Source organism: Scheffersomyces amazonensis, assembly GCF_036850825.1.
Source record: "Scheffersomyces amazonensis strain UFMG-HMD-26.3 chromosome Unknown RJT21scaffold_3, whole genome shotgun sequence".
Classification (NCBI taxonomy): domain Eukaryota; kingdom Fungi; phylum Ascomycota; class Pichiomycetes; order Serinales; family Debaryomycetaceae; genus Scheffersomyces; species Scheffersomyces amazonensis.
Window position 1 is genome coordinate 574,941 of NW_027042743.1, and position 14,035 is coordinate 588,975.

Below are 14,035 nucleotides of genomic sequence, written 5' to 3' on the forward strand. Positions count from 1 at the left end.
TGACCTCAGTGACTGTTTTTCCGTGAGCCTCACATTCCCCAAATAGGAACACTACCCATCATAAAAAAAATCTACTGTTTTCCTGCACACACTCCCTCTCACCTCCCACTACAACAAAAAAAATTTCAGTAATATTTCACTACACGAACACCTTTTACAACTCTACCTTTAATAACTAATAAAGCAAAGACAATATGCCAGGTGTTTCCGTCAGGTAAGTGATAGATAGCACATGGGATGTAGTGAAGAGTGGAAAGAAAACTGTCGTGGTGGATAGAGAGAGTTGTACAATGGGATTGTTACTCTTAGATCAAACTAGTGGAGTAGAGGAGAGACTGTGTGCTTATACTAGTTTACTAGTGTGCTTCTACAAGTATATTAGTGTGCTAGTGTAGTGTACTAGTGTGCTAGTGTAGTATACTAGTGTGCTTCTGTATACTAGTATGCTTCTGTATACTAGTGTGCTTCTGTTCAGACTACAACTTGTCATAACATTGTTATTCAAGGGGTAAGTACTATCCATTACCATCAGTTTTCAACCAAATCTCAATATTTCATAGTCATCCACCCCTAATAATTACAAGAACCATTATACTAACAAATATTTCTTATAGAGACGTTCCAGCTCAAGAATTTATTAACGCTTACGCTCAATTCTTACAAAGACAAGGTAAATTGGAAGTTCCAGGTTACGTTGATCTTGTTAAGACTTCTGCCGGTAATGAATTACCACCTCAAGAAGCTGAAACTTGGTTCTACAAGAGAGCTGCTTCTGTTGCTAGACACATTTACTTGAGAAAACAAGTTGGTGTTGGTGCCTTAAACAAATTATACGGTGGTGCCATTAACAGAGGTTTCAGACCTCACAAGCATGTTGATGCTTCTGGTTCTATTAACAGAAAAGTTGTTCAAGCTTTACAAAAGATTGGTGTTTTAGAAATCTCTCCAAAAGGTGGTAGAAGAATCTCTGAAAATGGTCAAAGAGATTTAGATCGTATTGCTGCTCAAACTTTAGAAGATGACGAATAAATTATTTAGCTTCAATCCATCCATTATTGTTGTAAATTATTATTCTATACGTGCATGTATAAATCCAACCCTAATACATATATTTAGCTGACATGTAATATAAATTGTAATTATAACTGACTGAACTATATAGTATTAATTAGTATTAATTAGTATTAATTAGTATTAATTAGTATTAATTATTCACTAGTTGCAAGTACTTAGCAGCTACATTCTGTCCCTGCTTGTTTCTATATAAAACATCAACTTCTTCTTCAAGATCCACCCATGTTAAGGATGCTTGATCAGGTAAACTATCGATCCATTGTTGATAATTACCAGTAGGTATCTGTAGTGTTTGGCTCATGTGCTCATGTCTAATGAGATTGAATGATTTATTGGTGGATTCCACCAGGAATAAATACTGTGAACATTGTCTAATATAATTACAATCTTCCTCTATATCAATCTTACCTCCATAGATAATATCTCCTATAAGATAACTAAGATTCTTCCAAGCAATATCCTTAACTGAGATATCTTGTAGAACACTTAGTGCTGATCGGAAGTCACTATCATTTATATCATATTGCTTCTTAAATGACATTGGCACATAGTTTAATCGTATCAGTACGACACTATGGAACCAACAAAGGAGAAAGTAAATATGACAGAACTCTCTGCTTTCATTCTCAATGTTATATGAATTGAATGTTTCCAGTAATACAGATTTAAAGCTGGGTTGAATCTCAAACGATAAGATCTTACATTTGGCTATTAATCCTGCCGGTATAGATGAGTTAAAGTTGGCAGTTAAGAAAAGCATAAAGTCTTCATGACATTTATCCATACTATCCAACTTTTTCTCTAATCGACTGAGCCATTCAACAGACATCTGAACATTCTGAATAGTTATCCATGTTCCATCTTTAGCAGCTTGAGTTATAGCCACATCTGCTAAATCGTGACTCTCTTTGGATCCCATCGATACAATGACCAACTGCTTATTCAACTCACTTGCCAAATCCTGAACTTTGAACGAAGCATCATAACCTTCTGGTGATAGAAATAAGATAGGATACTTATTGTTAGTATTGTTGCCGACCCATTGTTTCAAATCATAGTAAGAACTGAAAGGTCCATGGCCACTGAATAACGATGTAGCACATGTAGATATACCTTCAATAAACCCTACACCCTTATTAGGACACTGTAAGCTAGAGATTAATGGCTCCACTTTATCCATAGCATTATCCAATTCCAATTCCAATTCCAATTCCACCACCTTCTCTTGTACTTCTCCCATCACTCTCTGAGCAATAGTCACTATAGTCTTCTCGTACGTTTCACCAATATCCAACCTATAGAATGTCAGCATTAGTCCCAACGCAAAGGCCATCTTATCATTGGCTTTCAACGATACAGACACTGCAGCAAATACCTCTCTATACACGGCCTCAATAAACTGATTGGGTTCAAAACTAGTCCCCTTAGATTGGAGTAGATTAACAAATGTGGCCATGAAATCTTCAAGAGAAAACTTATAAAGTTTATGTAAATGAACCAATCTTTCGACTAATCCATATAAGTACGCCGCATGGGTTCCTAACTGAGCATATTCTATTCGACTAGTCTCTACCAATTGAACTACTTTAGCTGCTTCACTAAGTTTAACATCGATTTCATGAGCCTCTTCTTTAATAGATTCTAATTTATCCACTACATCTCCATTATCCAATAAATTCCCTTGAGCACTATTCAATGACACAAGTAAATCTTCTTCTAAGGAATGAAGTTTACTTTGATAATCTCCTTGAAGTTTCATAATGTCTATACGTTTTTGAGCTATCTCCGGTTTAATGGCTTGTAAAGTAAGATTCAATACGGCATTCTCTAATGATCCACTGGTAACGGTAAAGTTTACCATGGTGGTTCGAGAAGCTACAAATGGTAATACTCTAATCAGTGAATCCTTCGTATGTAAGTAAAGTTTGAATTTATTAGAATAGTCAATCAATTGATCTCTCAATCGTATAACCATTCGACTACCACTCCGTTGAATCTCATGTTTTAAGATACTGTCGATAGCAGGATCATAATATTCGGCATCCTGAACTATTACTTGACCTCCGAATCGTAACCCATTCTCAATTTGTTTCAAATAGTCGGCATTTAAGAAACTAGTAATGATAATCTTAGGATGACTTAGACGTACTAATTCTAATGATTTCATCGTGGGATCTATGATGAGAGGTACGCCACTAGACTGTAAGATACGCATATTCTCTTGATGAGTTTCATCAGTACTCACACTCAAACTATTCATATTATTAATACTAACATCCTCACCAAGAAAGGCCCACGCTGAAAAACCTTCATCATACACTATCCCGGCGTCTGTCAATCGAAGTTTCCATAACTTCATAAGTTGTTGACGTCCCTTCTCATCATAAACTCCTGCGTACACTACAAAGGCCGCCGCCAAGACTGAATCTCCTACAAGTCGATGTCTAATCTCCACAAACTTTTGTATACTACTCTTCCATCTCTCTCTCTCTCCGGTTAAACTTCCCACCAACTTAAGACTTCGTTCAATCTTCTTCTCGACTATTCTCATCTCTTGTTTAATATTCTCCAGTTCTCGAATAAGCGTACTATAATCTTCTTTATACTTTTCAATTCCAGCCTGTAATTCTTGAATCATTTGTTCAATGGCTATCAATTGCACTTTAGTCTGTTTGGTTTGAGCTTCTAGTTGTTCAACTTCTTCTCGTAAGGGTCCTACCTTGACAAGAATCTCCGAATAAGCCAATTGAGCAACCACCCATTGTAATAATGGTCCACAAGCTTTACTGGCACGATACAGGGCTTCATAAGTATAATCTTTACGATTAAGATATGTCTTATTCATATGAGCTCTTAATTGATCAGTCATATGACGTTCACAATTGAAATTCACAATGTTGGGAATGAAATCTTCTCGTCTAATCACCAATAAAACATCTCTCCAACTACTTACTTGATATCCCAATAATACACATACTGATTCCATCGTGAGCTTGACTGCATCGGGTGGACTAGACATACTTCTAATCTCAGTAAGATGTTGTTTCTTAATGTTTTGAACTCCTCGTTGAGCTTCAAGAACTGCCGGTTCAGCTCTTTCCAAATCTCCCATTACCACTGTCTTCCGCTTTTGAATTTCCAATTCTTGTTTGGCCAATTCCTCTTGAGTCACAATGGAAAATTCATGCTTTCTCTCAGCTTCATTCTGTTCAGTAAGCATCTTATTCAAGACTATTTTAGCCTGTTTATCCTTAGCCACAAGAAATGCTTTCTTCTCAGAAAGAGCTGCCTTCAAATTATTCACTACAAGCACTGTCTCCTTTAATTTATCTAATCCACAAGTGGTATGACCCTGCAGTTCTTCAAGCGTATGCAGTTTATGATCAAATAATCGAATGAATTGACTTACCATCTCCATGAAATCATGAGGAGATTGATGGATATGAACTGACACTTGATAATCCAAATGAAGTCGATGCATATATACTAAAGTATCCACAAGAACATCTCTAAAAGTAGATTCTTGTCCATCGACAAATGGAACAAACAGTACAGGTACCGTATACTCGGCTACATCCAAAGGCACTTCGGCTATAAGCTTAGTTCCCACAGTAATCAATGTCTCATTAGACCAATCTCCCATCCAACTCAATACACATCGATTGAATAAAGCCGGTGATGATATAATGGCAGGACTGAATCCATCCAGAGTATCACTAACATTAAATACCACATGAAGATTACGAGATATTTGACTTACAAACCAACTATACAATTCATCCTTAGAATCTAACAGTAATCCTTGTTGATGAGATTGTTCTACACACACATTCATCAAAGTATCATACTCTTCACCTTCGTATAATCCCGGAATCTCGGCATTAGCCAATAAAGTATTCATTCTCTCCACAAACGCAGTCTCAAGGATATTGGATTCATCAATCATGAAACAGATTCGATCTCCTTGCGCACACTTCAAGAGGATCCGACGAAGTGTACTGTCAAAGTCTTGAAGCAGATACTGACGATGGACATTCAACAGAATATACTCAAGACCATTCATCCATGCCATGAATCGTGTCAATGTAGACTTACCACTACTACTGGGTCCGACAAGAATCATATGCCCCTGAGGTTGACGAAGAACTCTGTCGATTCTCAAACAGTGATCAAGAAGATCCTGATGAAGAACCAACTCCACTTCACACACCTCTTCTTTGAATATGTGAAGCTTATCCACCACAAAGGTTCGTAACTCCAGCTCATCCACTGGCTCATAGATACCTGTGAGCCAATGAGAGAACAACACAGGTGTATGGTGATTATTAGTATGATCAAATGATGGAAAGTGATTGGTACTGACCTCTTCAAAGAGTTTCATGGTCCAGGATCTTTCCCATGTCCCTACCAATCTATCGTAGAATAAGCGTAAACCTTCATGATACCATAGATACACCAAATCATTCACATCATCATACAGTCGTTGTTTGAGTCCCTCTAACATTCCTCTTGTCCATCGAGTCAATTCTCGAGGTGAGTAGATGTAATGACTATGAAGTTGACATGTCAAAGTCTTCTTGGATTGAGTATACACTTCAATCATGGCTTCAGTAATGGCTCCAGCATATCCTCGAAGATTAGGAGCAAACTTCAAGATAGCTCGAGTGAATGTATGATAGATCTGATACAATGAAGTAGATCCAGGATAGTCTACCATAAGTAGAGTTGAATGACGTAAGAATCGATCACTCAAGACATTCCGACCTGGATCCTGTGGAGAGTTACAAGCTCCAACAAATTGTATATTCTCAAGAGTAATCCATTGATTATCATTACATCTCCAGAATCCCTGTTGTTCCATAAGTTGTCTTATGAATGAAATCACCGCTTGAGTATCATATTTATCCTTAGCTGGTAAGTTAATCTCATCACAGAATACAACTAACCATTTCCCAGTAAGTTTAGGACAAAGGACAGGTCCAGTAGATGTTTGTCTATAAGTACAAGCTTGTTCTAATGATTGTAATAATGCCTTAGGAGTCATATCCTTCGAGAAGTTAAGGGAAAGTAGATCGAGTTGTGGTGATTTCCGTAAGGCTTCAAGTAATGACATGGTCTTACCCGATCCTGGAGGTCCACATAATAAGAGAGATCGATGTTCATTGATGATGGAATAGATGAGACTCTCATGTTTGACTGTATCATCAGTAGGAATAATGGTCGATGGGTTTATGACATGATGAGGTTCTAAATCAACCACTGCTACTTGAGAGTTCCACAAGATCCAATCTCCATCAGGAAGTTGGATATCCACATCAAAGTAAGTTCCTTTTGTTAGTCGATAGTCATTGAAACAGGCCATGGAATTAGTCACTTCCGAAAGAACTCGTCTATCATCACTAGAGCAATCTCCAGCCAATGCCCAATTGACACTAACCAATACTGCTCGATGGAGATAGACCAGTTTCTGTTGGGAAGTAAGTGACTCATGCTGCTCTGTATACCTCACCAATCGACGACAGTATGACTTGAGCAACGACGTCAATGACTCAACCGCTCGATGAACGGTAAAGTTCATAATATGATTGAGTTTCTGAGCTGCCTCTACTAAGTTAGATACTAATTCTGGACTAAGTATACTATGCAAGCCATTAGCAAATTCCGTTTGAACTTCAACCACAAGTGTCTCATCTCCATCCGCCACGGCATCTCCATCAATGGCTATATGCTCTAAATCAAATAAGAACTTACTAACTATGCCAGCTACCGATACAAGAGTTGGTTCAAAGTAGACTATCCCACATCGAGAGACGGTGGCTAGTGTGGCATGTCTTATGGAATCCACTTCAAATAAGATCCGAACATTGGCTGGAAGTCCTAACCGTTCACCATTAGAAAGAGTAAGGACTCGATTATCATCAAGTACACTATTGAGGTTCTCGGCCCATTCCGGATCAACGTCTCCATCAAAGACAATCCATACCATCTTCAGTAATTCTCCCTTGAGATTATCAATGATCTTTCGAAGAATCTGTGTGAATAGACCATCGGTCCATTCGCGAGTTACTGGATCTAACCATCCATAGAGCTGATCTTTAGTCAATACTTTACTATCTATTACATATGATAAGTAATCCATATGTTCATACTGAGCTACTGAATCCAAGACCAGTCGCCAAGTAACCGATTTACCTGATCCTGATTGGCCTACCAACATGATTCCATGATGGGCTTGTTGGATTTGATAGAGTTGGAGAGTCTTGGCTTTCCATTTATTATCATATACTAATCCATGACTAGTATAGTACTGATCAACTCGAGTCAAGAATGCCATAGATTCCGACTCATCATAGTGAATATTCTTAAAGTACTTATTCTGTAACTCATGAAAGATGGGCATATCCTGCTCCACCAATTTAGGAGCTATAGTCTCATTGATACTCTGAAGAACTAATCGATGTTCCTCATGTTCTGAACTATTAATCTGTCCAAGAATCCGTTTCAAGGCTCCACATCGTACAAGAGCCGTCTTGATGGATCTTAATCCAAAATCATAATGTTGTTGATCAGTCGTGAGTTGTTGTAACTGTAAGAAGAAGGGTACTAGAACTTTAGCAATCGATGCTGCATGGGCAAATGTTTGAGCAGTAAGTAACACTTCTACAATGACTTCTCGATCAGGTTCATTCATGGCAATGGTTCTAAATTGTTTCTTAAGGTTTTCAGGTAATTCAGACCGACCTTCATAGCCTGGATTCATGGTAACAAAGAGTCCTACTTCACTATGAACAGTAATAGATTTACCTGATATTGATACAGACTGTCCATTCAGTCCGAGTCCTGTTTCAACGGCCTTGATTTGAGATGAAATAGAACTAAGTACCCCTTCATCCAATCGATTAAACTCATCGAAACATCCCCAACATCCAATTCCACAGAGTCCCAAAAGGAGTCTTCCCATGGCAGTAAAATCAAATGTTTCATCACAACAAAACACGATAACCATCTTACCTAAATTATGACCTAATGCCTTAATAGATTCTGTCTTACCTGTACCGGCCGGTCCATAAGGTGACCCACCTAATTTCTGATTAAGAGCTTGAGTCATAGTTAAATAACACTTTTCAACTAATGGAGTATACGCAAGCTTTTCTGGTATACCCAAGTATTCAAACCCATAAGTAAATGATGCTCCTGCTTGAGTAATGGTAATGGATTTAGTTACATCTGATGAAGTATGATGATGGAAGAGTTGTTGAGTGCCTGTGATGAACCGCACATCTTCTGGTGTCTTACAGGCCATGAGTCGACTAAAGATATCTCGATGATGAAGGAGTTCTATGAGGATATACTCCACCTGATGACGGAGGAGTTCTGCAGTAGAATCTCTAGTCATGAGAGTAGTCAAGTGACTAATGATATTGGTGAATAATGTATGATGGTGTTGGTACTTGTGAGTACTGAGATACTTACTGAATACCACTTGTGCTGCTACCGTCACTACTTGTGCAGGATACCGTACCATGAGCTGTTCAAGTGCTTCGGTACTGACCGCTTCATATACAGTCTGTACTTCAGTAATGGCATCCTTAACCAATAGGGCGAGCGAGTGTTTGATCTCTGTATCCAACTCAGAAAGCCATTCGTGAAGGGTCTTGAGTTTGACGGAAACAGGCCGGTTCAATTCAAGATACTCATGTTGAGGACTGTATACTCCGACCACAGAAGAACTATCTTCATCCACCTTAAGTTGAGCAACTCCAGTAAACATCTTAGCCACATGCCGATTGATACGGGCCATATCGGCCGATCCTCCAATGAGATCTAAGAGATCTTCATTCCCAATAAAGTAGAATCGAGGAAAGAGTTCTCGTTGTTTCTCAAGGTAGTCTGCTAAGGATTTCCGAAGCTTGGTAAGACTATGAAGAAAGTTGGAGAAGGTCAGTTCCATATCCTTAAGTCCCACTACATCCATTACTAATGAATGTTTATGAATGCGTTTCAATACATTGAAGAACTCATAGGTGAAATTAACAAATCGATTCAGTTCAATAGGCAATAAACTAGCAATATCGGCCTTATCATTACCAAACACTCCATCGAGATAAAGCCATTGCCGTTGCACTTCCATCCACTTCTCCCATACCACCAAAAGTCCAATTAATTTATCTTCTAATCGGGTAATTTCTGCTTCAAAACTACTGTAATAAGCAGAATTCTTCATACTGGCTAAGGAACTTATATCACTATTGGCTTGTTCAAACACTCGATCCCAATGTCGAACAAGTTTGACTTTATTATCATAATGGAACCATTCCAAATGAATATCATTCCACTCTTTGGTAATACTCTCAAGTTTACTTTCAATGATTTCTTCTTCACTGGCTTGATCAAGTACGGCTTTAACAATGGCTCTATTTAAGTTCAAGTTAAACCCCCATACATCACCCAAGGTTAATCTATCTGGATCAAGTTGAATCTTATTCAATTGTCCAAGTAAACTAGTCCAATGACGTGGTTTCATACTACTACTCTGTAACTCTTGGACGGTCACAAACGTATTCAAATATTGTTTAATGACATTATGAATCTCATCAAATGATGCATATTGTCGAACACGACCAGGAAGGGATCGAGCATTATTGAGAAGATCATCCAATTGCCTTTGAACTTGTCCAACATCCATTTGTTTCCATACCGTCAGCTTGATTTGATCAAGATCTTCCCATAATGCATTAAGAGCAATCCATACCGACCGAAGATCGGTGATTTCATGGGATATGGATTCAAGAGATTGTGGAGGGATGGTGGCAATATTTAACAGTCTTGAGATATTGGCCACTGCATCTGAATTCTTGGCTAAGATCCCACATAAATGTTGAAAGTTATTGATCTCCACTATGGCCAACGATGGAACTAAATGTCCAGCAATTGGTTTCTTTAATTCCCAATCTGATACTAATGATACTACTGATGCATTGATTCGAACTGCTTCTGATTGAATCTTAGGGGCCAATATATCGAAATTATCTTCTAATGTCTTCTCCTTGGCCGTTAATAATGATCGAATAATAGCCATATCATTATCTAATTGCTCGGTATATATCCAATCAGAGGCAAACCTAAACCGATGCTTGAAAAGGAAGGTCTGGCCGGCCTTGAATGAGGTTAAAGTATCATTATATCTATCCATATCCTGCTTGATGGTTAAGTAGTTGTTGATATTGGTGATTAACTCTGCTACAGCTGCTGCCACATTAAGTTTAGCTTCAAGTCGATTGATTGAGTCAGTCAATTCTCGACTAAATTGATTAAACTCTTGACTGTATCGTGAAGCAAATTTACTAATCAATTCTCCTTGGAACGTATCAAATTTGAGGGTCACTCGTGATTGAACTCCAATACTATTAATGGCCATAAGATTTTGGAATATCACCGTACTATCAGGGTTATCAAACAAGCTTCTGATCCTGAGAATCGTATCCAAATGAGTGATTAATTGCGGGAATGAAAGATCAGATGGAAGGGCCTGTTGAAGATCTTCATCGACATTTAAATCCAATTCCCATATCCGTTGAAGTGAATGCCATTGCTCTAAATATGACTGTGCTTCATCTATCACTGAATCTATCAATCCATAGGTGGTTGAAAGTGGTTGATGAAGTTGGATATTGATGGAAAATGTCTGTTTGGTTTCATAATCAGCATATATCTGTGGTTGTCCTTCAATAATGGCAATGAGTTCATTAACAAGTTCAAACATATGAGTTTTGGTCACACTTAACAGGGGAGATAACGTGAACAGTTGATCGGAAAATACAAGATCATGATGGATAGGTTGACTCACCAATGGATCTTCAAGTCGATCAAGACATTTCTCAGTAAGTACGCCTTGAACTTGATCATTTATCAACTGACATAATCGATCCACTTGTTGTTCCAGAATGTTTAATGATACTTGATTTACTTTCTGCTGTACTGCAACTAAGATCTCTTCAATGGCCTTACTGGTATACAGACATACCTTCAAATTATACACTTGAGTTTGAAGAAACTCTACGAATTGGTTGAGTTCTTCCACGGCTACTACTGCCTCCTTAACCACATTTTGGAATCGGCTAAGACTTCGAAGTGATCTTATCTCCGACAAGTTGTCATTATCGAAATCGAAATCAAAATCAAAATCAATCTCGTAGTCGATGGAACTCAATTCCAATGCTTGTACAATATCATGCCATTGCACTTTCAACATGTCCTTGACTGCTATACCAATAGCCTGTTTATGATGATCAAGCATGAATCCCCATTGGGTAATAATGTCCTGATTAAATATGCTCTTGATACTCGTAATGGTTTGAGATACATCGATCATAAATGGATAGAGTTTCATAACTTTCTTAAATGTCATCTGTAAGTCTACGGGTATTTTAAAGTAAGTAGATGATTTGGTTTGGGAAAGATAAGTATAATCCACACATAACTCCAACACTCTCATGTCGATGTTAATGTGAATATCTTCTTCAATCATCTGAATGACCGGCAGATTGACCGCGGGGAAGGGGTCTAGTGTTGTACTAGCACCAGAAATCCATAAGTCCATGAGGGAATTTATAGTGGATTTCTCTAATAAATTGGTAATATTGGCATGAATCTTAGTCCCCAAGGAGTACTGATTCCAATTGGAGCCCAATACCCTTTCGAGCTTATGTAAATAAAAGTGAAATTTAGTTAGTAGACTGAGATTCCACATGATTTCTCCTACTAATGGAGATGGACTAACTACTGATCGTTTACTATATAAGTCTTGGAATGTACTAATGTAGTATGATTTGGAATGAAGATTCAATAACATTAATTGTTCGACTTCATCATTGACTATACCCAATAATTTAAGTTTATACTCATCATTAATTAACGTACAAATCTCATGGCCAAACTTATCTATAACCGTTAGAAAATCATGAAAGCATATACAATGACTGAAATATGCATTGATATGAAGGGAGATTTGCGTATATAAATCATGATAAATGGTAAGATAATTCTTTTCATTAATCGACCAGATCAATTGTCCCTGTTTAGATAAATCAAACGGTTTGGCGGGGATTATGTAGCGTGAATAAGTATCAACAAGTTGAGTTTGTAAGTGGGGTTGAATCACCAGTAAGAGACTCAATAAATTACTATGATTTAATCGGAATGCCTTGAGGGATTCAAATCTTTCTTTAAACATTGTATAGGATATCAGTTCAAGTTTAATCATCATGAATTTATCTTGTCTTTTCCGTAAGAGTTCTCTTATAAGATTAATCAAATACTTTAGATTATGATCTATAACTGATATTATTGAATTGGTTTGAGTATAAGTATCTAAATATTTCGATAATTCTATAGATAATACATTAATTTCTATAATAATAGTCATTAATTTATGAGTAATATCATTAAGGATTAATTCAATATATTCAATTAATCGCAGTAATGCAAAGGATCCATTTAAATTCCGAACTTTACCCTTTAAATAATTGAATAAATCGACTATTACCAGTTCAAATTTAGATAAATCATGCGATGAAGATATCACATCTTCAATAGGTAATTCTTTAAGTAAAGAATTATATAATTTGGCAGTAGAAAGTTTATCATTAATGCCTGTATCCTTTTGGAAACTAATTGTAATTTGAAATCGTTTATTACTATTTAAAATTTCAATAGTTTTAGTGATTGCTGGAGTATTGGAAATTTGATTAACAATGGAAATAAGGGCGGATTCCATTGATTCCCAAAACGCCTTTTCATCTACAATGAATTCATCATCACTAGGTTCATGATTCAAATTAGTCACCATCTGGATTTGTTTAGTCCAATTATTAACTATAGTAGTTAATTCATTTAATAATCCACTATCTACTGTAACTTCTGAATCATCATTAGCCAATAATTCATAGATTTGTGGATGAATAGATTGGGTAAGATCAGGAATTTGTATTTGTCGTTGAATGTTTTGTAAAGAAAGACTCAATTCATTGAATTTCCTCTTGGTTCTAGTAAATTTATCGGAATCTTCAGTACCTATAACAAGATCAAAGTATGGAGTTAACCCTAAATTGACTACTGATCTCAATTTATCAAACATAGCATTACGACTAGTATCTGAAGAAATATTGATAATGTTAAGTTGATGAGATAACGGTATACCATTAATCAATCTACCTTTAGATTTAATGAATGCCAATACTAATACTGCTTGACTACTCTTCCATTCATTAGCATTAGAATTGTTACTGAGTTCTCCATACACATGGAAATCTCCACTTCCATACGGCACCACCACATACAATGTATCTTCATTATAGTTATTTACAAATGCTTTGTATGTATCGTGATTGAGATCGTGATCTGGTTTTGGTTCTGGTACTGGTACTGGTTCTGGTTCTTCTCGTTCAACATCGTCTTCTGTCTGCGTAAGTGTCGCCACATACTGGTGCACAAATGCTGCAAATCGGCTCGGCTCAAGCTGGATGCTTTCATCCGCGGCTCCGATGCTGTGACTGGATACATCCATAGTGTTAGTGATGGAATTGTAGTATTACTGGATGCTAATGGTGTAGATTGTCAGTTGTAACTGATTTGGTAAACAAACACGCGTTTGTATGCAGGAGAGTACCCACAAGGAACGCTACTGCCAGCCAGTACATAGTTGTATTACTGTAAGTTTGAGCTTATGTACCTGAAAAAGAATAGTGGCAAGTAATTGATCGCTGTGAGTTACTGGTTTAAGTTAATAGGTATTGATACTGAGTCGGTGTGAGTTCATGGCTGATTAATGAGAGCTCTTAATGTTCAATGGATATATGTATTCCATGTTCAGTATCATATACAATGGTTTACTCATGTACTTCTATACCAATTCAGCTTATCCAGCATATATTGTACGTACTTAATTTTATTCTATAGTTTC

The 14,035-nt window shown here is 37.2% G+C and overlaps 2 protein-coding genes across 2 annotated transcripts; one reads left to right on the forward strand and one right to left on the reverse strand. All coding sequences in view use genetic code 12, as the record gives it.

Moving 5' to 3' along the window:
* Positions 1–65: 65 nt before the first annotated feature.
* Positions 66–1,211, forward strand: RPS19A (40S ribosomal protein eS19). The gene is made up of 2 exons (XM_064881632.1): positions 66–214; positions 615–1,211. Exons 1-2 carry the CDS (start codon positions 195–197, stop codon positions 1,027–1,029), a joined length of 435 nt encoding a protein of 144 aa, XP_064738373.1. The 5' UTR covers positions 66–194; the 3' UTR covers positions 1,030–1,211.
* Positions 1,205–13,990, reverse strand: DYN1 (dynein heavy chain; the record flags this gene model as incomplete). The annotated part of the gene is made up of 1 exon (XM_064883158.1): positions 1,205–13,990. Exon 1 carries the CDS (start codon positions 13,637–13,639, stop codon positions 1,205–1,207), a length of 12,435 nt encoding a protein of 4,144 aa, XP_064738374.1. The 5' UTR covers positions 13,640–13,990.
* Between the last annotated feature and the right edge of the window lie 45 nt (positions 13,991–14,035).